Source organism: Orussus abietinus, unplaced genomic scaffold, assembly GCF_000612105.2.
Source record: "Orussus abietinus isolate OABI.00-Male unplaced genomic scaffold, Oabi_2.0 scaffold22, whole genome shotgun sequence".
In the NCBI taxonomy this organism is placed as follows: domain Eukaryota; kingdom Metazoa; phylum Arthropoda; class Insecta; order Hymenoptera; family Orussidae; genus Orussus; species Orussus abietinus.
This window is the reverse complement of record NW_019394596.1, coordinates 394656-418626: the sequence shown is the minus strand read 5'-3', so window position 1 is coordinate 418626 and position 23971 is coordinate 394656. Positions and strand designations below refer to the sequence as shown.

Sequence of the window (23971 nt, the reverse complement as noted above, 5' to 3'; positions counted from 1 at the left end):
GAGGTGCATAAATAAATACTCCCGTGCCCGGGAGGAGGTCGCGCGATAACGACCGCCGTGTTTCGCCCGGGGTCGGACACCCTCTCCGAGCTGTCCTCGACCTCGGCGAAGACGACGGTGCGTCGGCTCGCCGCCATTTTCGGCTGGCCACTGCTCGGGATGACGAATAGAACGGGAAAGTCGGGAGAAAATGGCGAGAAATTCCCGCGAGGTACCCGTAACTCGGGATTACGTTTTGGAACGTTGCACCTCCACGGTTCGACCCCCTCTTCCCGGGACCTCACCCCAGGATGGGCTGGCTTTCCTCCTTGCCGCGGGGGTAGTCGTTTAATTATCCGACGATCGACGGGCGCTAATCCTCTCCTCGGTCGGAGTATCCGCGCCGTTTGTTCATCGAGGGCGATCCGGATAAATGGCGCATCCGCGGAACCGCGACTTCCGGTCCGTAGGGGCTTAACGAATATCCACGCGTCGGAGCGAGGTCGGGATTATTAATTTAATTCTCCCTCGTATGATTGACGGTTTTCCGATGTCTTTTCCAGGGGTGGACACGGCGTACGATGCTTAGGGATGCTTGGACGGACGACGCTGGGAAAGGCTGGTGCCGACGGTGGTGGTCCAGGCTGGGCGGACTGTTGGCGATGGCGGCGGCCGTCTCCTGCTTCCTCGCCACGCTTCCGGTTGCGGAGGCCAACCCGGAAGCGAAGCGCCTCTACGACGACCTCCTGTCGAACTACAACCGCCTCATCCGGCCCGTGGGTAACAACAGCGATCGGCTCACCGTCAAGATGGGACTACGCCTCTCCCAGCTCATCGATGTCGTGAGTCGACTTTCCTTTCAACTTGTTCCTACGCTAAAAAGGAGAAATTCATTGATTAAGAAATACGATTCATTGAACAATGCCAAAGGAAGATTTTGTTAATTTTAAGAACTCCACTCAAACCCAAAGAAATAGTTATCGTTACGATGAAACCTCGCATCAGCAATTTATTCGAGTAATATAATTAATTCTTTAGTTGACAGAGGGTTTTTTTTCGGTATTGTTCAAGGAAACATTTTTCTTGCTCGATGGAACTTTCTTCCGGGAGTAGTTTAGAGACCCTCCCAATGTTTCCGTTCTCGCCTCTCGGCCTGTAAGTAGAGACTATGGGGTTGACATTCGAGAAGAGCGGTGTCGCTCCCTGGTTGCACGTACGGCGTCGGCGTTCCCGCCGTAATTCTTGGGATCTCCTATCCAGGGCGACCCCGAAGACGCGTCCATCCTCTTTGAGACGCGACCCGGAGGGTCCGGCAAAGGGGATCCGGGTAAAGAGATCGAGGCTCGCGGACCTCCCGGCGGGGGGGACGGGTTTTCCTGGAGGAAGAGGGGTTCCCCCGGGATTCCTCCGAGGGGATTCCGGAGAGTCCGGGAACGGGCATCGGGCGGGCCATCGGGACTTCCTGCGAGGAATAAACTTCTCTCGTTACGCGTCCCGGGCTACCCTTCTTTCCTTGGCCGTGTCTCTCTCCGGCAGGACGTGCCTTCCTCGGGGGACGAGCGGAGAAAGGAAATGGAGCGCGAGTCGGCTCTTTGCCGAAACGAGAAACGCCCTCCTGGGGGGCGACTCCTTGAACGCGACCGAACCTGGGGGGCGTTTTAATCCGCACATAGGTGGGCGATTCCGTCGCGTTCGGCACCGGCCAACTTCTGACGCGGTTCCTCGTAATTGCGATAGTTGCCCCGGGAGCGGGCATTACTTATGCTCGGTGGGCACACCCCGGACGGTAAGCCCTAATTCATTCGGGGTAGTTTGCCGCGATAATAGGCGGAGCGCTGGATCATCCCGAATGGAAACCCCATCCCCGCTCGTCAGCTACGACGAGGCCACCTTATTCCGGTTAATCCCTTATTATCCTCGGTTGCCTATTAGAGTCCGAGATACGCGAGCACCGATCGGGAGACTCGATCTTCAAAGGACCTCGAAGACCTCCCCGACCTGTCGATGTCTCCTAATTCAGGGTAATTTCAAGTACCTCCACCCTGGCGCGGATCAAAGAGGGGGGTGTTCCATAAATTGCCGGCCCTCTGTCTCCGCGAATATGGACTTAAAGCCAACGACCGCGACATTATCGCGAGTCCACGAGGAACGGCGAAAGTTCCCGGATTCGGGGAATAATTAGGAGCCGAGGGGTCGATTCCCTTACTCGACAGGAATACCCGATTCCGCGTACCAGGAACGGCGGAAGCCGCAACTTCGAGGAGAGCTCCTCGCGGCTTTTGGCGCAGGTTCTGCGGATTCGCGGTGTGGGTTTCTTCTTATTTTTATTCTTTATTCTCTTTTTCATATATTCACTTTTGTTTCGTTTATTTTACCCGAAGGGTCGATTTCCTTTTTTTTCCCCCCGATGTTTTCGAGGGGACAGGATCTTGGAGGATGTCTAGAAGAGCTGGATGAAATTCCGGAAAGCACACCCCCTACCCGGTCGCACTTCCGCCGGGCTTAACGGTCGACCGGCTGTGACGTCTCCGGCGGCCCATGAGGCGACGCCCGACGTCGCCCCACCGGGCGACGGAGACGTCGGCTCGGAAAACGACGGGGATGTCGAATCCCTGTCCGGTCGGTTATTTACAGGATGTTCGCGCTCCTCTTCGATTATTTCGACCCTCCCCAGAAAACGGGGAAATCCGCCCTATCTCGGCGCGACGTCTCGGCTATTTTCTCTCGGCTTTCCTCCTCGGTCACATTAGAAATTTCCCATCGCCGAAGTGGATCGCGAGGTCGAAACTTCGTCTCTCTCTGCCCCCGACCTGGAGGGTTTCGCTTCTTTTCGAGAGGGGCATTTTGAAGGGTCGCCAATCTCGAAGGAATCACTTCGAGGAGGATTCGCGCGATCAACAGGGAGGGAGGATCTATCAGCGTATATCCTGAAACGCTGCCCCCTCCATTAATTCTTCCTTGTAACTTCCTTGTTATTGGATTTAAATTCAAATTCCAATTTATTCCAGGGGGGAGAGCTAACGCGTTGTATAGCTTCGGGCAACTTTTTAATTAAATTACTTTCGACCGTTTCACGTTAATTTCACGCCCCTTTAAAACCCCTCCCCGGAACGGCGTTGCAATAATTTAAGAACCATTCATTAGTTTTATTGGTTACCTGTCGATTTGGGAGGAAAGCGATTTTCCGTCCCACTCTCGTGGATTTCCGAACCGATGGATCTCTCCGTCTCTCTCATTCGATTCTTTCTCTTATGTTCCTTCATTTTTTATTTCTTTTTTTTTTCTTTTTTAGTTACCCCCTTCGAACTTATTTCTAGTTCGCGAGAACGGAGCTCGCAATCGTACTTCCAATCAGACGAAGTCGAAACCTCAACGACTTCGGTTTTCCACTTGCCCCTTGCGCGGAGGGGGGGCAAAAGAAAGAAGGAAAGCCACACCGAGAGCGAAACTTTCGGAAGTTGTTCGCGGGAGATTGCGAGAACGGAAAAAGGGCGCGAAAACGGGGAACGCGGAGCCTCCCCCGGTTTACCCCAATTAAGAAATATTTACTTCCCGCTACTTGGCTTCCGCCTTGCGTGTCCCCTTTTTCCCCCGAGCCCTCGGGCCCGAGGGCGAGATGAATCTCTTATTCGTATTCGCCTCAAAGGGAACGCTCGCGAACGAGAGGCGGAAAATCGGATCGCCTTTGTCGCGACTCGACGTCGCGCAATGACGACCTGCTCGTTCCTTTTCGAGAAAGCCACCCTTAGAGCGTTCAGAAAGTCTCTCAGACCAACGGATCCATCTAGGGCGAAAAATAAATATATATCTTTATGTTTCATTAACGCGTTCCGTGATCGAGGGCGCGCGGAAACGGTGCAACGAAACGAGGGGATTAGACGGGTTCGAAAAGAGCGATGGATCATGATCGATCACTGCTGGTTTCTCAAATGACGTTCATATCGGGCAGAGAAACCGTCAAGACACGAAGATGAAGTTTTTAGAGCTTCCCTAGCTTTTCCCATAGTCGCTGCACCCTATGAGAGGGCTGCACCGCCGATTTTCCGGTAGGGGTTGATTTTTTTGCGGAGTCATTTTAAGCGATCCAGTGATTTCATTCCAGGGGTTGCTTGGACTCGTTCACAGGGGTGCCAGATAGATATTCTAATGTTCTTCTTTAGGGTGCCTTGTGGGGGTGGCGTGTTTCAGAGTGGTTTTCAGCCTGTAGGCGGTCTGGAACGGTCCCGGGGTGGACGCGATTGATGCTCAGGGCTGGAAACGGAGGGTGGAGGGCGGGTTCATAATCGTTTCCTCCCTTGTTTCCGTCTGTCTCGGGTAATTAAGTTTCCGGTGGTTTTCGCACGCCGCTGACCACGAATTCGGATTCCAATTGGCGTAACCACCCACGCTCGACCTCGACACCCCCTCGTCCCTTCCCGCGCCCTGGTTTCCGCGTCTCCCGCGACTTCGCCCACGGGAATCGATACGTCCTAATGGATTCCCCCAGGAACGATTCCCGCCTAGCGGAGGGTGCGAGTCGATCGGTCCTCGACCCCGAAATGCAGGGGGTGCGATACGCCCTGGACCCGGAAGCGAGATTTTTCAAAGTTTACGCAATTCCGCCTGATCCGAGGCACCCCTTGATCGGGCACGTTCCTCCACCCCCTACCCCCTGGTCGTCTCTCTTTTCCTCTCCTCGCCAGCAACCCCCTGTAATAATCTCGCGGATTTACGAGTCACTCCCCCAGGAATTGCTGGTTTACACAGAATTCCATAGTACGCCGGGATTATCGTCACAAAGACGCCGGAAGTGCGTCCTTCGCCCTTTGAGACTCCACCTTTGAGATCCGCCGTATCCTTCCCGGATGGCTCCTGCGGAGGAACGACTTTTTTCCGGAATCGAGCAACCCCTCCTTACCACCCCGGGGTTTTCCGAGTGACAAGAACGCCGGATTTAATCCCGCAAGTACGGAATTAGGGGTGCCAAATATTCGCGGCTGCTTTTCGCTAGAAATCCGCGTGTCCAGTAATTAATTCGGAATTACTTGGCGGCCTGGAAGGGGTGGCGAACTCGGCCGCGATGCGGTCGAACGAGAAGCGTTTTGCCGGTCGAACGGACACGCGTGTCGTCACATCCGATTGGTCCCGGCCGTTCTCCCTCGGGAGTCTTTTTTCTTTATTTACCCGGGACGACACGGTGACTCGAAATATGGGACCGCGAATTACCATCACTTCGTCCCTCCCTCCCCTCCCCCGGGGTCTAGCTTCCCGAAATACCTCATTAAAAGCGCCGTAAAAATAAAAAGGAAATATACGACGCCCCTCAGGGGGACGAGGAAGGGTTCGCCGAGGGGCGGCATCCCCCAAGGTTCAGGGAGGAAGCCGGGGATTTTCAAGATTTAGGGAGTCCCGCGATCTTCCCTCTTTCCCGGTTCTTCCATTATTTCTCCCGACTGCCGGAACGACGTCGGCTGCCTTAAAAGTCCCTCCCTTCAGGGGGAGGGCAGGCCCGATTTCCGGCGATCGCGGAGCCGGCAATAAGGGGAGTTAAGGAAGGCATTAAGGAGGGTCGATCGAGTCGCAGATAGGACCCTTATTAATGGCGACGTTGCGTATTAAGGTGACAAAGGGGATGACGGGGATCGGGAGCCCGGTTCCCCGGGACTTTTCAGGATACCAGCCACGATTGCGTGTACACATTTCGTCGGGAATTGGACTCCCCGGAAACGGTCGTCGGGAAGTAAATTTCACGGGAGTAACCACCCTCTAGTGGGCTCGATAAATCCCGAAATCGTCATCTTGTCCGGGAGAATCGAAACGATTAGCGCAGCGGGCTGAGCCCTTCGGAGCGACTCGTCACCCCCGACGGATGGGGACGTAGGGCGGAATTTTCCTTTTCAATTTAAACGGATCCTCGAAAAGTGGGGGAGAAGAAAGAAGGGGAGGAGCCGCCATCTCGCCGAGAGCCTTTCGTTTCGATTGAAGGGAGGACTCACCCCTATCGGTAATCCCGCGCGGCTCGTTCTCCTCTTAAGGCCGGGTAATCCTCTTGCCCTCGGGAGCGAGCCGAGGAAAAGAGGAAGAGCCGCCGCAGGGAAAAAGGAGCAGAACGGGGGTTACAATAAGGCCGAGGGATCATTCCTTCCATCGGCCCCGGTTTACGGCGTCGCGACGAATACTTACGGGAAACGCGCGTAACTAACCGCATCCCCGGGGCGAGAGCATTCCCGTGTTTATCATTTTATCCCGGCCGAGGCTCGCTTCCGGTAGAAAGAAGGAGGAGGAAACGACTCCCCCCCCCGGACACGACGATCTCGGTTCCCTGGCCTTCGGGAGCCCCCAGAAGCGATTATCGCGCCTCCCGAGGGATACTTCCTGTCTTCGAGGCCCTTCTCGGGGACACTGGGAACGACTCGAGATATCGCTTAATACTCGAAGAGCACTCCTCGGCGAGATTCCCCGGGATCTTCCGAGTCGGCCGTGACGTACGGTATTTAATCTGCATGGTTACGAGCTATTTAACGCGGACTTTTATTACGAGGGGGGTGATATATATTCGGCGGTTCCGGCTCCCTCCGCAATACCGAGTCCGATGCACCCCCGGGTTAATCGCGGGGATTCTCGATTCTCGGAAACGAATTCCAGAAACTGGGGAGAGTGTCCCGCGAGCTGTCGAAGAGGCGCCATTCGAGCTCCAGGAATCCCATTTTTTCGGATCGTCCTCACCCACTTTCCTCCCCCGACGACTGAAGTCCCTCTGATCCCGATCCAATTAAAATTACACCTGGAATTAGTCGCAGTTGATATTAGAACTTTCGGGCCGTCGAAACGCCACTTTGAAATTCCCGCTTCGCGTCCAAGATGGCGGTCGGCGGGGGGAGGGAACCGGAGGTACAAATTCCTCGCGGAGCTGCCGCTTAATTTGCTAATGAATTCCGAAGAGTACCCAAGAGCTGGAACGTGGCGGGTTCTAGGGATGGAAGGTGGGTTGGGTCCAGAGAAACGGGGTAACGATCTCCTGGCGCAATAATTCGGTCTCAACGGGAGACGGACATGATTTTTATTATTTTCCGATCGAGTAGATCGTAGGCTCGTTTTCGACAGATCATCCTCTGTCTTCGACACTCTGGGTGATTCCTTGGATGTTCGTTAAACCCTCGCGTTCGGTCGTGGGGCCTCCTGGGCCTCGGGCCCCGATCGGGCGCGAGGGTATATAAGGGCGCCGGTCAGCGCTCGCGGCAGTCTGCGGCGAGGCGCGGACCCGTGCGCTTCGCGGGAACGGCTTCTGCGGAAGGTAGGTATATTTTCCGGGAAGGGGGGCGGAGAAAAACGAGGGTCTCCACGCCCGACGCAGAGAGAAACGGCGGGGCGTGAAACGAACCGCGTACCGAGAATTACTCCCGGCTTTCAGGGCGGCCTCCCTTTGTCGGGGTGGAAATCCATTGAAAGGCCACGCGAATCGAGGCGCACGCGTCCCTCATGCGCACAAACCGTGCGCAGAGTGCACGCACCGCCGGCCGACCGCGTTTTATGGGATAATGCGCCGGTCGTTTTCGACATCGTTATTCCGCGCGATTCGATTCGAATGAACAATCGACACGTTGAACACTTCTGATTAGCAGGCCGCGGCTTGATTACCGCCCGTTCGATCTGTCCCCCTCCTTTCTTTCGCGATCCGCGGCTGGGTAACGAATCCAAAACCGACACGAGCGGCGCTTGTTCCGGCTTGGGTTTTTCGTTCCGCAGCTGGTATTTGCATTCGAGGGGTCCTTTGAATTTCAAGTGAGCCGCGGATCGCACGCGCTCAGTTTTCGACCGATACCCTCGGCCCCTGGAAAAACCACCCCCGCGCGCATTTTGTCCCCGAGATTTTCGCGAATTTCGTTACGCGGATGAAAGGAATCGCAACGGGTCCGCGAGTCCTTTGTCGTTGAATTTTGGACCGGCGATAAATTGCTCTCACCCCTGCGGCCTCCGTTCGTCGCGCCCCGGCCTCGATGCCGGCAGTTAGGGGCGCGCACGCTCGCCTGCGCGCGTGAAAATTTAAAATTTCAATAACGACTCCGAGCCACGGCGAGCGCCCGATACAGAGACGAGATTAAAGGGCCCCGGCGAGAGGGAAGTGCCGCCGTTATTGCCGCCTTAATATCCTCGACGGGTCCGCGTTTCCCGATATTATTGACGACGTATCGAGGGAATCGCGGCCCCTGGAGACGCGGTCCTTTAACCCTTTACTCCGTTTAAACGGTCGCGAGTCGTAGATCGACAACGAGGTCACTTCCCGCCGTCAAAGCTTGACTCCCTTTCCCGTCTATTTTGTCCGAATTTCTGGAAGCGACGCCCCCTTCCCCTAGAGGGCCCTCTCAGGGGTGCGATCGCCGGGCGGCGGAACCTACGAGGGAAGTAACCCGAAACGAGCTCAATAATTTCGCGAAGGCGAGTAACGGGCGGGCCGGGAAACGTCGATAACGCGGCGCTCTCGGCCGCCCTCAAAGGCTGGGGGAAAAAAAAAGAGAGAGAGAGAGAAAAAAAGAGGGGGACGAGCCGATGTCGAGGGCACGGCGTAATATCGTTATACCTCCATCCACGCGATGAAAAAACTTTGCATAATGACTCCAATATTCGCCCCGGTGACCGCCGTGGGCGGGGGTGGATGATCCGCGACGGCGTCTGGGGGAAGCCGCCCCCGTGATTCGGTCTTTCGAGCCCTAGGCTCTGATTCCCGACCCCTGGATTTTTTCCTGCTTCCATCGACCCGATCCTCGTACTCCTCGGGATGGCACTTCGTACAGAGTTCCGCCACTTTGGTCCAGACGTCCACCCGTCAGCTCGGCTCGAGGGTCGAGGCGTCTCCTGGAGACGTCGAAGACCTCCACCCGGCTGCCTCTCGACTCTCGGCGGTTTCAATCGAGGGCAGTTCGCTCGTCCATCAGGCTCCGCTCGAGTTGACAAACCGAGGAAGAAAGCGCCATCCGTTACAGTGCCTCGGACGCCATTTTTTTTAGCCCCTCAAGGCGATGGACCGATCCACCCGGGGTTTTTTCGATCGACGTCCGGCTTCTTCGATCCTTTGGTCACTCTTTAGTCTCTCGTTAGCCTCTCTTTAGTCTCCCTCCAGTCACGGACATCCTCCTCCATGGGACGCACCCTTTGAGGTACCTGACTTAAAGGGGGATGTACCATCCCTTACGTACGTCGGATCTCAAATCCTTAGTTCCCTAGATTCCGGCGATTTTGCGCAGCCGATTCGCACCCGAATTTAGGGTACCGAATTTGTAGTGCCAGGTTTAATTCATCTGTATAGAGCAATTAGTGCTAACGTAAGAGGTAAAAGAAGTATTCAAAGGGGTGGCTCACCCCTTAAAAATGAATTTTCTTGAAAAATTCCAAACGGATGTTTCATAATTCTTCATTCCCTATAGTTTGACGGCTGTTTCATGAAAATCGATCGAGTGCTTCTATATTCTATAACAGCCAACTCACCCCCTTGCGCGGCCAACTTCGAAGCCTGATTTCACCCCCTAACAGTGTTTATCCGCCGGTAAAAAAAAAACACGGGTCCCTTAGATTTTAGTCCTCTATAACATATTTAAAAATGAAGAAAATCGGAGGGGGACACCTTAGGTACCTTCCTCGTAAGTTAAAGTGCGCGGAATTGTAGCTCCTCTCGAAAGTCCTGCCCGATCAGGGGTGCCCTTTCGCAATTATCGACCCGGTCGCGGAATCCCCGTCGACGGTCTCCGGCGAGGGGTCGCCGGTCAAGCCGGGCGCGTCGGGGGTCATTTTCAGGGGTCAATAAATTGGATCGGAGGTGGGGGGCATCGGAGGCGAGGGCCTCCTCGGATACGGCGTTGTCTAAAAGGGAAATCGGGCGCGGTAAGCTCCGGAAATTCGGACAACCGTGTCAATATCGGTGTCACCCTCCCCGGGCCGAGTCTTCCAGGGGTTGCCCCCGGCAGCCTAGTTTCGCCTAGGTGTATGGGTGTATCGGTGCGCCGCCTCGATCGCTTGATAACGCGGGAACTGGACTATTTCTGCCCTCTCCGGTTAATTTACCTGGCGGCCCCGGTTCGACTCTCTCTCTCTCTCTCCTCCCCGGGATAACTGGAGATAACTCGGGCCCCGATAAGCGCTAATTCTCCCTCGTTCGCCGTTAACGGGGATTAACCGGCTCCCCCGTCGACGGGGTGCGTCGTCTCCGTCGACGGGGAAATATCGACCTTATTGCTCTCCTTCCGCGGATGCACCGCCGACTCGCGCGGAACCGACGCTGACCGATGCCCCCGGGGTCGAGGTGTTATTAATCCCGAGACGAATGCACCCCCGAACCCACCCCCAGGACCAGGTGATCCGCCGAGTCGTTCCCGGAGTCGCATTCCGGCATTCCGGCCGAACCGCGCCGGCCTTGCGGGACCGGGGTACAATTTATTTCGGACAATGCACACTTTACGTCCTCCCCTGGGCCACCCCCTCCCTCCGCTTGGCACCGGATCCGGCGAAAGTAATTACGAATGCAATCCCCCTTGCATTACTTTGCACCCCTCCGTGAGTTACGGCGTTAAAAGCGACTCGTCATGAATTCTTTATCCCGCCTTACCTTTCGACCTCTTCGTTTCCACCCTCGATATTATCCCCTCACTCCTTGCCGATATCCCTTTCCTGTCACTTGTATTTTTATCGCTCTTCCTTTTTTTTTCTTCTTTTTCTCTTTTTTCTCGCGCATCTCCAAGGTGCACCCGGCATCGCGGCGTTAACAAGTGGGGTGGGTGGAGGGAGAGGGGAAAAAGTTTCCGGGGGGTGTAAGGCCGGCTGGGGGGAGGACGAGCCAAGAAAAATCACCCTGACGCAGGCAACTTCTCGCCGGAGTCGGAACTGTCAGAACTCGATCAGGACTTCCGGAGCGGATTTGACGGCGACCGACGAAGGCGGAGATTTCCCGATCCGCGAGTTACGGCCGCGCGTTTTTCCCCCCGCATGCTGATTCGGTATTTACCCCCCCGAGAGAGGTCGCGCCGTAGACGACCGGGTTGGGCATTTTCTTTTCCCCTTTTTATCCCCAGCCTGCCGGGGTGGATTTTTTATTCGGCGATCGCCCGGAGTAATTTACGACTCGCCATTGTTACGTATAAGCCCTCGCGCAATTAGATCGCATTCTGCCGCGTGACAAATCGCCCTGGCAAATATTCCATCCCCTCCCTGGGAGTCCCGGTTTACCGGTGCCTTACCGACAATTACTCCGTCGTTACCCACCCCACTCCGTACAATTAACGGCGGACCGAGTGTCAATTACTCTTTATCCCTCCGAAATGGCATAATGTAAGGGCTCTGTTAGACGGGATATTAAGAATAACTGCTCCGGCTAAGGGAACGGTTATTATGTCAGGGTAGTGCAGGGAATACCTCGCCCCCGTGTCGCATATCTCCTGGTTAATCGGGATTATTATACGTATGTACGTACGTACATATATACGTGGTATTCGACCCCCCAGTGGGTGGGATTTCCGGGGCGAAAATCCGGGACACCTCGGTAGGGTGGTTCGAGGGAATTTTTACCTCCACTCCGAAATGGGGAAGATTCCCTGGGAAGAGTTTCTCTCCCGATCGGGTGGCCACCCCCGATTGGCTGGGGCCAGGGGTCGCGAGGGGGCACCAGGCCGTCCACGGTTCACAGCCAATGGAAACCTCCCTTCCACCGGTTAATCCGGGCCTTTATCAAAGGAGGCTCCGCTTCTTTGCTGGAGGGGTGCAACCCCCTGCGGTGGCCACCTCGCCGATCCGCTGGCCAGCATCCCTCGCGGTCAAACGCCTCCTCTCCTACACGCGTCCTCCATTAGAGCTCGGCGACACCCTTTCCTTCTAGCCGATTCTCGAGGGGGTCGTACACCCCTAAGCGATCGATGCGACCTCGATCTGGCCGTTCGATCGAATCGTCGATCCAGAAAATCGGATACCACGCTTCCTTCGTTTGAACTCGGGCTATACGCTTTCCTTCCAGTGGGGCTGATTTTTTTGGGGGGTTCATCCCTGCATGATCGAGGATTCACCCGTTTGATCGAATCGTCGATCCAGAAAATCGGATACCACGCGTCCTTCTTTGGGACTTGATCGTACGCTTTTTTCTTTTTTCTTTCCGGTGGAGATGATTTTTTACGGATTTTTTATCGTTTTATGATCGACGCGGATCTCGTTCGATCGAACCTCCGATCGGGAAAATCGGAGTCTCTTGGGGATGACTCCAACCCCCGTCGACTCGATCACTCCTGCCTTGGAATTGTACCGTCCGATCGCGTTTTATCGGCCCCTCGATCGGGCATTCTTGCCGCAGAAATTTAATAATAGGCGCGCCCTGCTTAAAGGGGTAGCCCGATCCGGGGCGGAAAAGCTCGGCCGAAGATTAATGCGGTTCTCGCAGCGGGATCCCCGTTGCCCAACCGGAGCTTTCCAGTCCGTTTCAATCCGGATTTCAATGGCGACGTGTCCATTCTCGTCGAAACTGACGGCTCCTCTATCGTAAATTCCACCCCTGGATCGGACAAATTTTTAGAGTGTCCCATTTATGCGACCCGCTGGATATATCGCCCCCTTTGATTGCCAATTGCAATATCGAGCGAGTTCGCGAATCGGGCGAAATGGCGGGCTCGACTTAGCGTTAACTATCCCCGTCGATCGTCGCCTCGTCGCGCCATTGACCGTGGGGTTGGGGTTGCAATTTCGCTCCCTATTTTCTTTTTCGTCCCCCCCTTTCACCCCGATATCTTTATCGAGATTAAGGCGAAGTGAAACCCCCTTCAAATCAGTCGATTCTAATACAACACTTTTTTTTAAGGGTATTAGACAAAACTGTCCGAAACTTTGACACGTCACTCCTGATCATCTAAGAATTGTCCTGACACATTCAAAATTTGGATTTTTGGAAAAAATTTTTTTACTCAGTCCAGACCAGAACTAAAATGCCGTCGAGCTCTCATATTTCGATCAATATACAATTATCGAAGGCTCTGATATGAGAATGGAAAGGGTCAGGACAAATTTACGACAATTTAGAACACTCTGGTAATCGATAAACTCGCATTTGAACGGGATAAAGGCAAAAAAAGTGTTGTATGCGCTTCTATGCTAAAACGATGGGAATACCAGGTCTCGGAATGAAAATTTAATTTAGGGCCCCAGAAAGCATGAATCCAGAGGATTTCTGGAGTTTCACTTCGATTTCTTTATAATTATTGTACGAAAACGACAGGTGGAGTATGCCATTTGGTACAATATCCAATATAATTCGATACAGCTGTCATAACAGCGTCATTTATCGAGGAGTCGAGGTTGCAATTCCGCCCCCTATTCTGTTTCCCCCTTTTACCGCGAAATCTTCATCAGGACTAAACGGGCGGAACGTAAATCGCGGGGAGGGACGTCGCGGCGTCGGCGACCACCCTCGACCGTACCTCATATTTACGTCCGTCTTCCCCAAGACGGTACATCCCCCTCTCGGTTCCCCGGTCACTTTTTCATGGTTTCGGCGACGCCCTCGTAAATAGGACTTAACCGGCCACGGGGAGGTTAACCATTGGCCGGCCACCGTAACTCACGATCCGCGAAAAATTCCGCAGCCTGAGCCGCGGCGTTTCCGCCCTTCCCGAGGCGCGATAAATATACCGCCGAACAAGGGAATCCCTGATTTATCGAGAGACCGATAACGAGGAGACTCCGTCTTAGAGTTGATCTCGATCCGGGAAATTCGCGAGTCGGTGCCGATCGCCAATCGACCCGATTAATCGGTCACGGGGATCGATGTGGGGGGTTTCACATGTCCTTTTTTAAAAGCCCGAGCCGGTCCTCCCGGCGCCGCGACGCTCAGAAATCGCTTAGCTCGGTGCGATAAGCCGGGCGACGCGGAACGTCGGTTCCGCTCCCGTTCAGCCGCCGCCACCCCCGCACTTCCCTTCGAGCCAGACTTTCCGACCTTTGCAAGGCTCTTCCGCCCCCCGATAACCCGGACCGCGGGTTCCTGGTGGAGGTTCGCGGTGAACCACCGTAAAGGAAGTCACCCGCCACATAGTCTCGAGTCTCCCTTCGCGGGGGGTCGCCGGGGGTAACGGGGGAGTTCCCTCCCCTCGGCCCTCTTTCATCTCCTTCATTACTCGAATTGCGTATATTATGTTGCGTATGTTACATTGCACTCTTAATGCCAGCTAATTTTCTTTTTTTAAGTATTAAAGATGTTCCCCGTATACCACCCCTCGAGGATATCTCTGGAACGAGCGTACCCCTTGATTTAAGATCGAGGGATGAAGGCATCGGTAGCTGGAGAAGGGAAGGGCTCAAATTGAAAATAAGGTCCTGGTCACGTACGACTCCAGGGCGTTATCACCCTCCACGGAGGGTGTTCCGTCCCCCGCGCGGGGAGGCCGGGTAAACGCTTCCGGGACAAAGAGGGACGGGGAAACTTATCCGCGGCCGCGTTAATTGAACGTCCTATTTCTCGACTCGGGCACCGGCAATCCCTGTGGCCGGCACGCCTCAATTTGGCCGGCGGGGGTGGCGACGAGATCCTTCCTCGGCCCCCCTCCTGATTCAATTGGAAATAGTTGGAGGAAAGGTTCGTTTAAGCGGAACCCTCGCGCCGGGAATTCCGGCGGAATTGAAATTAATTAAAACACCGGCCCCGGTGGAGTCGCCGAGGACGGACTCCGGTCGCGGAATAGCGTAGAGAGGGTTAGAAGAAGGGCCCCTACGGAGGGGATGAAACTTCCCCCCCAGGGAACGCGCGGTTTTTCTGGCACGGGTCGGCGGTTCCCCGACTTAATTGGATTCGGATCGCTTGGGGAAACGATCGAATCGCGGGTAAGACGCGAGGACGTAAAAGGGGTGCGTAAGGGGGTGGGTTTCGCCGCGTTGGCTCATTTCCCGACTCCGTCCCATCGGGGCTTTGTCTCCTGGTGAGCTCCCGAGTCACGGCCGGGGTGTACTCCTCGGTAAACCCATCTCGGGGTTGCAGGGTACCGAGGGTACACCTATAGGTGCGCAGGAAGAGGGTGGGACACAGGGGTGGAGCGCACGCGGTGGACGAGCGTACCTTCTCTCTCCTCCGAGCGCGACCGATCCGCTCCCCTCTGTTTTCCCTGGATATCCAATTTCCATAGCATTAGACTCCTTAGGCGAGCGTAAACGAATCTCGAGGGGACGCGCACCCCCACCCCCCTCCCCCGTGTCCGAGATTCACGAGATCACCTCGACTCCTCGTAAACGGGCTCGCCCCCCAACTCGCTCCCTGTCGTTGCGCCCGAAATTAATTCGACGTGGACGGAAACCGCCGATGGACTCGTCGACTCGAAGTCGAAGTCGAGTGATGTGACTCCGCGAAACCATCGACAGAGGGTAGAATACGAAGGCACCCCCGGAAGAAAGTCCAGGAAGCGGCGCCGTCGGTAACAAACATCCCGGAGGTGTGCGTTTTGGCGGCGGTCCAGGCGCGGCTTCCGGGCCGCTATCGGAATAAGTCCCTCACGGGGGCACGTCGCCCCGCACCCACCCCTCCGAAGGGGGTGACTTCCTACGAGGGCACTTCCCGGGAACTTTTCTTGTCGATGGCCAATGGTAAAGTCCGTCTCCGACTGCGCACTCCCCCCCCGTGTTTCCTTTTTCCGCCGGTCCGCTCGCATTCCGCCCACGTTTCCTCCCCCAGCCACCCCCCAGCCACCCCCTCCCACCCACTTATCCCTCTGCGAAGACGCCTCGACGCGAGGCAGAGTTCGCGGTATTAACGTCGACGCCGAAGGGGAGGGGCGCGGCCAATTAGGCTCGGTTCCCATGGGACCCCCCTAGTCCTAGGAATTCTGGGGACCCTAGGGGCTCGTCCCGACCCGGAATCCTGGATTTTTGACCCGACTTCCTGGAGTTAAGGAGAACTCGCCCCCCCCGCCCTGCCTCGCGTGACCCTCCTTGGATCGGGCGCATCGATTTCCGGCTTTTCGCCTCGGTACCCTTTAGACCCCGTTCCGATATTTACTATCGACCCGTCGGCACCCTAATGCGCCAACCGGGAAGTCGTCCGTGCGGGCCGCTGCACCTCTTCTGGATCGGAAGCTCCGGATCGAGGAGACCCATCCTGGAAAGATCCTCCCCCGGGACGAGTCGGGACGTTTCCTCGCACTCGGGGCGTGGCTCGGACCCTACGGCTCCGATCTCCACCCGAAACGCATCGACCGGGCACCCCGTCTTCCGGGTCCCCTCCTGAGCCCCTTCCACCTGCGGAAAGACGTCCCGGCGAGAGGTGCGATAACCGACGAACCCTTGATACCGAGTTAAGGGAAAACGTGGTCCATATCTACCTCTACGTATTTTTCTTTCTTTCTTTTTTTTCAACCCCCCAGGCTCTCCATAACCTAGTTTAAGTCGATATAAACTCGGTTTAACGTACACCGTAAGTGTTGCCGATATTTCCGGTGTTTTATGATATGATAATGATGGACTTGGAGCGATTTCAGTATCTACATACCGTTCTACTCTTTATCGCGTATGAAAGTCGCCACTTAGGCCGGAAATCGTGTTCACCCGTTTATGTAATTGCGCGTATGGAAATCACATCGCGTAAATTCTGTCGGTACAGAAAGAAAATAGGAAATATTGGAAATCATTGTGTAATTTATTGCGTAATGAAGAGACTCGCGTAAATTGAGGGAGGAGGGTTTTTAGACGTCGCCGAAGAGTCGGGGCGAGATCGCGGCAACCCAAGATGGCCGCCGCGGCCCGGTCCCGGAAGTTCGGGCAGATCGACCGGAATCTCGGCAGCGTTTTCTTCGTGGCCTCGAGTCGGGTCGGGGGATGGAAGGAGGCTCGCGATTCCGAGTCGTCGGCGCGAGTCTTAAATTGATCTCGAGGGAGAAAGCGGCGTCGCGTAAGCCTCTTAAAAGACGTCGACGCCGGGCCGCGTTAAGGCGCTCTCGCGGTTGTTATTCCTCGAGAAACTCGGAGAGCTGATTTAACGTCGGCCCGTTTGCTCCTACGCGAGCATAGGCACACTCGGCTCCGAGGTTTCCGGAAATAGGGGGCCCCGGGGATAGGAGGGAATCTTAATTCGCTCCATCCGCTCGCTTCCTGTTTCCCCGGAGCCGGATGCGGCCCCTCCGCTCCTCCCTCGTAAACCGCGCGGGACGATCGACCCCCGGAATGTCAGCAAAAGCTTTGACGAGCTTAATGGCCCCGTCATTACGCCTTTCTTCCCGTGTATATCTAGCCGATGAAAGGCGCGCTCGTAACCCGGCAGTAGTAAAGATACCGTAAAACACGGCCACTATCGGCGGCCCGGGATTCTTCCGTCGTCCGAGCCGTTCGATGCCTTCCCGGGGTGGTTCGGCCGATCGGGCCGACCCCGGGGGAGGAGAGACATTGTCCGTCGACGAGACTCGTTCCCTGGAATCACGAGACCCCTGCCTAGATTTATTCCACTTAAGGTGAAGTGAAACCCCCTTCAAATATAACACTTTTTTTTAAGGGTATTAGACCATACTGTCCGAAACTTTGACACGTCACGCCTGATCATCTATGAATTGTCCTGACACATTGAAAATTTGGATTTTTGGAAATAATTTTTTAACTTAACCCAGACCAAAACGAAAGGGTCAGGACAATTTTACGACAATTTAGAACACTCTGGTAATCGATAAACTCGCATTTTAACGGAATAAAGGCAAGAAAAGTGTTGTATGCGCTTCTGTGCTAAAACGATGGGATTACAAGGTCTCGGAGTGAAAATTTAATTTAGGGCCCCAGAAAGCATGAATCCAGAGGATTTCTGGAGTTTCACTTCGATTTCTTGATAATTATTGTACGAAGACGACAGGTGGAGTATGCCATTTGGTACAATACTCAATATAATTCGACACAGCTGTCGATATAAAAATGAACATCGGCAACGTAGGCATTTAGAAAAATCTTCTTTATTGACGTCGATCAAGTTCCTCGACGTGTTTCACTTCACCTTAACCGACCCTGGGAAACATCGAAATCCTGCCTCGCGGCAGCTTCTTTCGTCAACGTCTTTCAGAGATAGACCGACGTTTGCGTCCTTTGACGCTTTTCCGTAAAGCAATCGGCCAATCGACCCGGACGGAGGAGAGCCATTGTTTGTCCGCGGAACTCATTCCGCGGAATTAGGAAGCCCCCGCTCGAATTTATTCCACTTAACCGCCCCTGGGAAAAATTCGAAACCCCCTCTCGCGGCGACTCCGACCCCATAGAGGAAGACTCGACTCCCGGATTGCGGAGCGGCGACATCTCGAGTCGCGATCCCGGACGCGGAATGTAGATTGGTCTACGTGCGGCCCCGATTCCGGGGACGACTCGGAACGAGACGACGGAAACTACTCTCCTGGAAGCTGCGACCGTCGGACGTCGTCGGTCCGTCGAGGTCCCCTATCTCGATAGCCCGGCGTCCCGGCGTCGGTTGACGTCGCCGACTTTCGCGACCGAGGCGGATTATCTTTCGCGCCGTGTTTAGCGAAACCTAAGTGGTATATCTCCTTTCTTTCCCCCTTATCCCGTGGGAGTCCGTAAGGTCATTAGCGGCGAGCTAACGAGCCGCCGCATCATCGGGACGTCGCGCTCCGTTGTAAGCGGACGCGATAGGAGGCGTCGCCGGCGATTTCGGCCGCGTCGGCGATAAGGCTCGAAGACTTCCGCGACGGCGGAAACCGCGAGAGGGACAGAGCCGCGGTTTAATAAGCGGAAGGAGCGATCCGGTAGAAGGCACTAACGAGGACCCTTTCTTTCTGCTTTCAGAACCTGAAGAATCAGATCATGACGACGAACGTTTGGGTGGAGCAGGTGAGCATCCGGCGTCCTTCCCCGCGTTACCGCTGCGGAATTCCAAGAGCGATTCGGTCTCCCTCCGGCCGCGGATCCGCCCCCGCCCCGAAGGGAACATCCGCTGAAAGCAGAAATTCCTGTAGCCCGGCCGAGGGAATTCGTAATCGCGGCGAGAGGGAGGAAGAGAGAGAGAGAGAGAGGGCTCGACGGGGCGAGAGGTGGTTTCGGCTCGGCGACCCCGTCCGCCCGGAGATCACGGGAATCTCCCGTAATCCTTGACTCCCGGGAAACAAGGTGGGAGCTTTCCGTCGACCGATTCCGGACCTCCCTTGGCCGAATGCATTTCCGAGCCCGCCGGAAATCGAGTCCGGCTAGTCCCCTCGGAATTGCGGAGCTCGCGACGTCTCGACGCAGAAGGAGCCCCCGCGATAAACCGCCCCCCCCGGTCGCGGGGGCCGGGATTAACCGGCGGCGGAATTTCCCCGCACAGTCGGTTTGGAATTTCAAAAGAGGCGAATTTCATTCCGCCCTTGTTGACGACGAAATCGGAATCGCGAACGGGTAGGTTGGTCTTTATCGGGGGCACTCTCCGCCCCCGGTCCGCCGGCCGGCGGGCGGCCGCCGCGAGCGGAAAATGGTGTTCGGCTAAAAGGAGCTTTCCACCTCGCCTCCTGGGATTATGCAAGAGTCGGCCGGGCGCGATTGGACGGCGTAGGTCAGGGACTCTTTGACGCTCAATGGGCGCAATAAAAGGGAACGCCGAGGCATCGCTCCTCCCGGCTTTTGTCGCCGGCAAGAGCGGAGGCTTCTCTGTGGGATTCTTTGCCGGGAGGAGCGAGAGGGTGGGCGATCCCCTCCCGGAGGAGGAGGAGTCCGTTTTCCCTCCGGAATACCCGGCGCCGATCGACGGTCCTTCCCTGGATTCGACTTTTCGCGGATATTTCGGGATCGTTTCGGGACCCGCGACCGCCCAGGACTCGTAACGTCGTCTCCTTCGTCTCCTCTCGAGATCTCTCCTCCGAGTCCTCTTCCCCTCCCTACAGGGACCTCGTTTTCCGCATTTTTCGGTACTTCCCTGCCAGGGATCGTTCGTCGACTCCACCCGGTGATGACTCCTGGATGACAATCGGGACGATAAAGGAGGTAGTACCGTCGTCCAGGAAGGGGGCACCCCCCAGGAAATAAGTTTGTTTTTCCTTGTCGACGATCGAGGTCGCCCGACTACTCGACGTTATCTCGTCCCTCGAAACGTCTTTATGGTCGCCGTGACGTAGACGCGGAAGATCGTCCTCGCCGTGCCGTCAGGATCGAGCGATCCTGATCCAGGTCGAGGCTTCTCGATCCTCGACCATCGACCGATCCTCTAGGTCTATCCTCGGTTAAAGGGACTCTCGATATAAGACTCGTCCCAGTCCGGGACTCCAGCTCCCGTGGGCGCGCGCCGCCGCCCTTTTCCCTCGCTCGGCTAACCCCGAACAACCGCCCCCCACCCACCCCCGCTATATACTGGATTCGTATAAACCGGCCGTATTTATTCTCCGTACGACATCCGTTATCGAGGAGATGGCTTCGACGCGTTCCCCCGTGTCCTCGGGAATAAATGTCGAGAGTGGCGAAGAAAAATGCCCCATTGTCGACGGGGGTGCCAACTTGCTCGGGACCCGTCCTGATAAAGGGCGCCTCCAGGACCCCCCCTGCTCGTCCCTGCCTTTGGGAACTTCACTCGACCTATAAAATTGAACTTCGTAATGTCGTAGCGATAAACGCTGCAATTTTCACACCCTATGGTCTTATGGGACGCGAATATGTGGGAATTTATGCAAGGAGGTCGCGTACCCGGTCATTTCGTGTCCCACTCGGCTGTCGACGGGTTTAATTGCCCGGAGAGGGGGGCACTTTGTTAATTTAAACGATCCATTTTTCCTACGCAATTGGGGAAATTCCCTCCCTCCTACGACTGTCGGCCGGGACTTCTTTTAATCTCCGGCAGTTAGTCCGCGGCACCTCGGAAATCCTTTGATCTCTCGGTAGCTGATCCTATTGTTCCTTACCCCTCCGCAGCTTCGGATTCGTACTCTATTTCATTTCCGGGAAATGACGTCGTCGATGCCCCTCCACCCCCGATTCGACTGCGTATCCATTGTTCACTCCATGGCCCTTCTCGACCCTCCACTAGTTTTTCGTGTATCGATGCACGCCGCTATTTATTTTTGCCGTCGAAAGCCCCGGCTTCCACTTTTTTCCCGGTTCGCCGTATTTGCACGGTTATTTACACATTTATCTTCCACGGTAGCTCGGCATATCGATGCGCTAATGCTCCGTTCAAGGCATACTTCAAATACCTACACGAGTGCGTGGACTGATCGCAGATGCAGATTCGGAACCCTCTATAAAAATCGCGACTTTTTGAAAAATCGCCATCTCTCTTTCTCTCCCTCTCTCTCTCGTTACCGAGGAGGTATTCACTCAGGAAATCGTAGATTTTAATACCGGAGATCACGCGGAAATCGGCCGGAAATCATTGAAACACTATTCACATTTTGAGGCCGAACGTCACTCGTTACGGAATCGCGTTATTGTTCATATAAAATCAAAGCCAATCGATTCGCAAAGAAGTAAATCATTTTCCCTGATTTCCAAGTGAATAGCCCCTCGCTCGTTGCTCAAAAATCGAGGTTGGTCCAGCGGAAGTGTTGATAAAAAATGAAAAAAAAAAATAAAAAATGTGTTTCGAGCGCGTTAAAACGCTCCTTCGAAATCCCGAAACCGCGCATGGGTTTACTGTCAGTTATGGCAGAATCAATGAGTTTGGTTTCTGACAGACTCGTTAGTTCTGAGATGCCAGAGGCGAATGGGGGAATGACGACCTAAAGACGTCCTCTCAACCCTCGGGGGTGAATTCCCCGAGTCGAGGATCGACGAGCGTTTACGTCGGCGGAATTACCGGGCGACGTTGCGGGGCGCGACGTCGACGGGGCCGGAGGTCGTTTACAGGATTTTAACGCGGAAAACGGGGGAAATCCTCCGTCGGTCCAATTCTCGTTGTTCCGTCGAACCGGCACCCAGGCGATGGCCACTTCGGACGCGTCCAGGACCGGAATTGCCCCCGCCCCACGCCCTTAATTAATCGAAGCTATATTGACCCGCGAGCTTTCGTTGCCAATACCGGGCGGCGGTGCTCTCGGCGCATTCCGGATATTTGCCGCGGTCGGCTCCCTCTGGCCGATCCGGATGGTCGATCCGCAACGTCCGATGATTTTCTTCGGGCCGGACCGCCGCGTCGAAATTGACTGCGCCGGATTCGAGGGAAAGCCGTTCGCGGCAAATGAAATCGCTCGAAACGCGAGGGGTTGGCCGCGGAACGTCGAGGTTTGTTCTGCCGTCATTTCGAGCGACCATTGCCGCTGTCTGGACCATCGATTAACGCTGGCAGGGACGTGGGTGGAATATCACGGGTTTGACGGGACGTTACTCGCCCTGACGAGCGCTAATTATTCCTGGCATAATTAATAAGCGGGAAGGATCGGCGGCGGCCGGTGCGGGCGGCGCGGGAGATCAGCTGATCGCGACCGCCGACCGCGGATCGCCGAGCGACCGCCTCCGATCGCGCCGCCCTCGATTCCGATTCTCTGAAGAATTCATAACGACCTCGCCTCTCGATTTAAAGCCCCGGCCGCGGTTTCATTTTAAATTCATCAGAATGGCTGATCGAGTTTATCATTCCCCGATGGAGGTCGCCGCGCCAGTGGACCAGGAACGCCGTGAAAAGAAATCCCGGGATAAATATTGAACGATCAAGGGGGAACGGGGGATCCTGTCCATCGGTGATTAGGATTTCTCGCGGAATGTCCGCCACGGGGTCGCGAGGTGGATGGTCGAGGAAAGTCGATACCGGGGAGTGGTCGGGGAATAAATTTGGCGGACCACTATCTCGCCAGGAACAAAGTCCCCGGACGGAGGCCGGCGATCCGATGCAAATTAAATTTCCCGCCAAGCCGGGCCCTCCGCCGCGGGATAACGCCGCAAGGTTTCCGCGCCCCCTCGTCTCCGAGTCTTCTCGCCCGAGTTCCGGAGGGATGAAACTTTAAACCAGCAATTTTTCAATCCCTCGGATCGCCGGCCAGGTAACTGCAACTCGTTGGGGGAATTGCGCCGCGAGGAACCTCCCCCGTCGGCCGCGCCGCAGCGGATCGCCCGATAAATTTCTCCGCGATTGTTCCGATTTGTACCGCCGATCCATGTGCCACGTGGAACCGCTGCCAATGGTTCCCGATGATCTGCCGGAAAATTGGCCGGATCCTCCGGTGGAGATTCGCCGGAGAGGGAATCTCGTGCCGTGATTCCGTCCCGCCTCGTTCCTCCGGCCTGATTGCCGATCATCCGGCAAAGTTTGGCGCGAAATCGCGACCTGGAGAGAACTCCCACCTCGTCGGCGGTTCCGTCAAAGTGTTCCAAGCCGAGGTTACCCTTTGAGTCCGCCCCGGAGCCGCTGATCCGCGAGCGGCGCATATCCGATCAAGGTCAATTTCGGACCTCCCGGGTGCTGGTCGGCTCGACTGGCTGGAAATTGAGAGAGATCCGGATAATTGAGGCGCTGCGATCTAAAACGGTTCCCGACGCGTTGTTCCATCGATCCATTGTTGGCCGAGACCGGCCGTCCGTCGACTTATCGTAACGAGGGTTGACCAACGGCGAGGTTAACCTCGACCGCGGTCGATCCCGACCCGTTCCGAGGGTGGACGTTCCCCAGGACAAGAACTGGAAAAAGTCTCCTCTCGCCTTTATTCGAGGTATATCTCGTCGATCTTTCCAAGGCGCGATCTTTCCTCGTTCCGTAATCCCCAGGTCTCGAGAGCTCGTCGCCCTGAAAAGTGAATCGGGAAAGTGAGATCTCTCGTCGCGGCTTTTTGTCCGCCCGTCGGAGGCTCGGATAAAAGTTTGGAAAAGTAATTAGGAAAGTTGGGAAGGTACCTAGTGGGGGAAGTACCCCCTGGGGGGCGCGATCGAGCCTGACGGGGGGTCGACGGACTCTGAACGAGTCGATCGCGGATCGAATTTCGATGTCTTCTAGGATGAAGTGGTACAAAGATACATAACTCCTATCTCAGATTTTCGCTGATCTAACGATGCGAGGGGTACTTGCGGAAAATGTGGGAACTCCGATCCTACCTGACCGAAACATTACCTACCGACGTGCATTACCTGAAAT

The 23971-nt window shown here is 55.5% G+C and overlaps 1 protein-coding gene across 1 annotated transcript in view; it reads left to right on the top strand.

Annotated features, from left to right (window-relative positions):
* Positions 1-560: 560 nt before the first annotated feature.
* Positions 561-23971, top strand: part of LOC105701966 (acetylcholine receptor subunit alpha-like 1) — a 33016-nt gene continuing 9605 nt past the window's right edge. The window contains exons 1-2 of the mRNA XM_012429126.2: positions 561-821; positions 18736-18780. Of these exons, the coding sequence (XP_012284549.2) occupies positions 561-821; positions 18736-18780 (306 nt within the window). The remainder of the gene's footprint in view (positions 822-18735; positions 18781-23971) is intronic.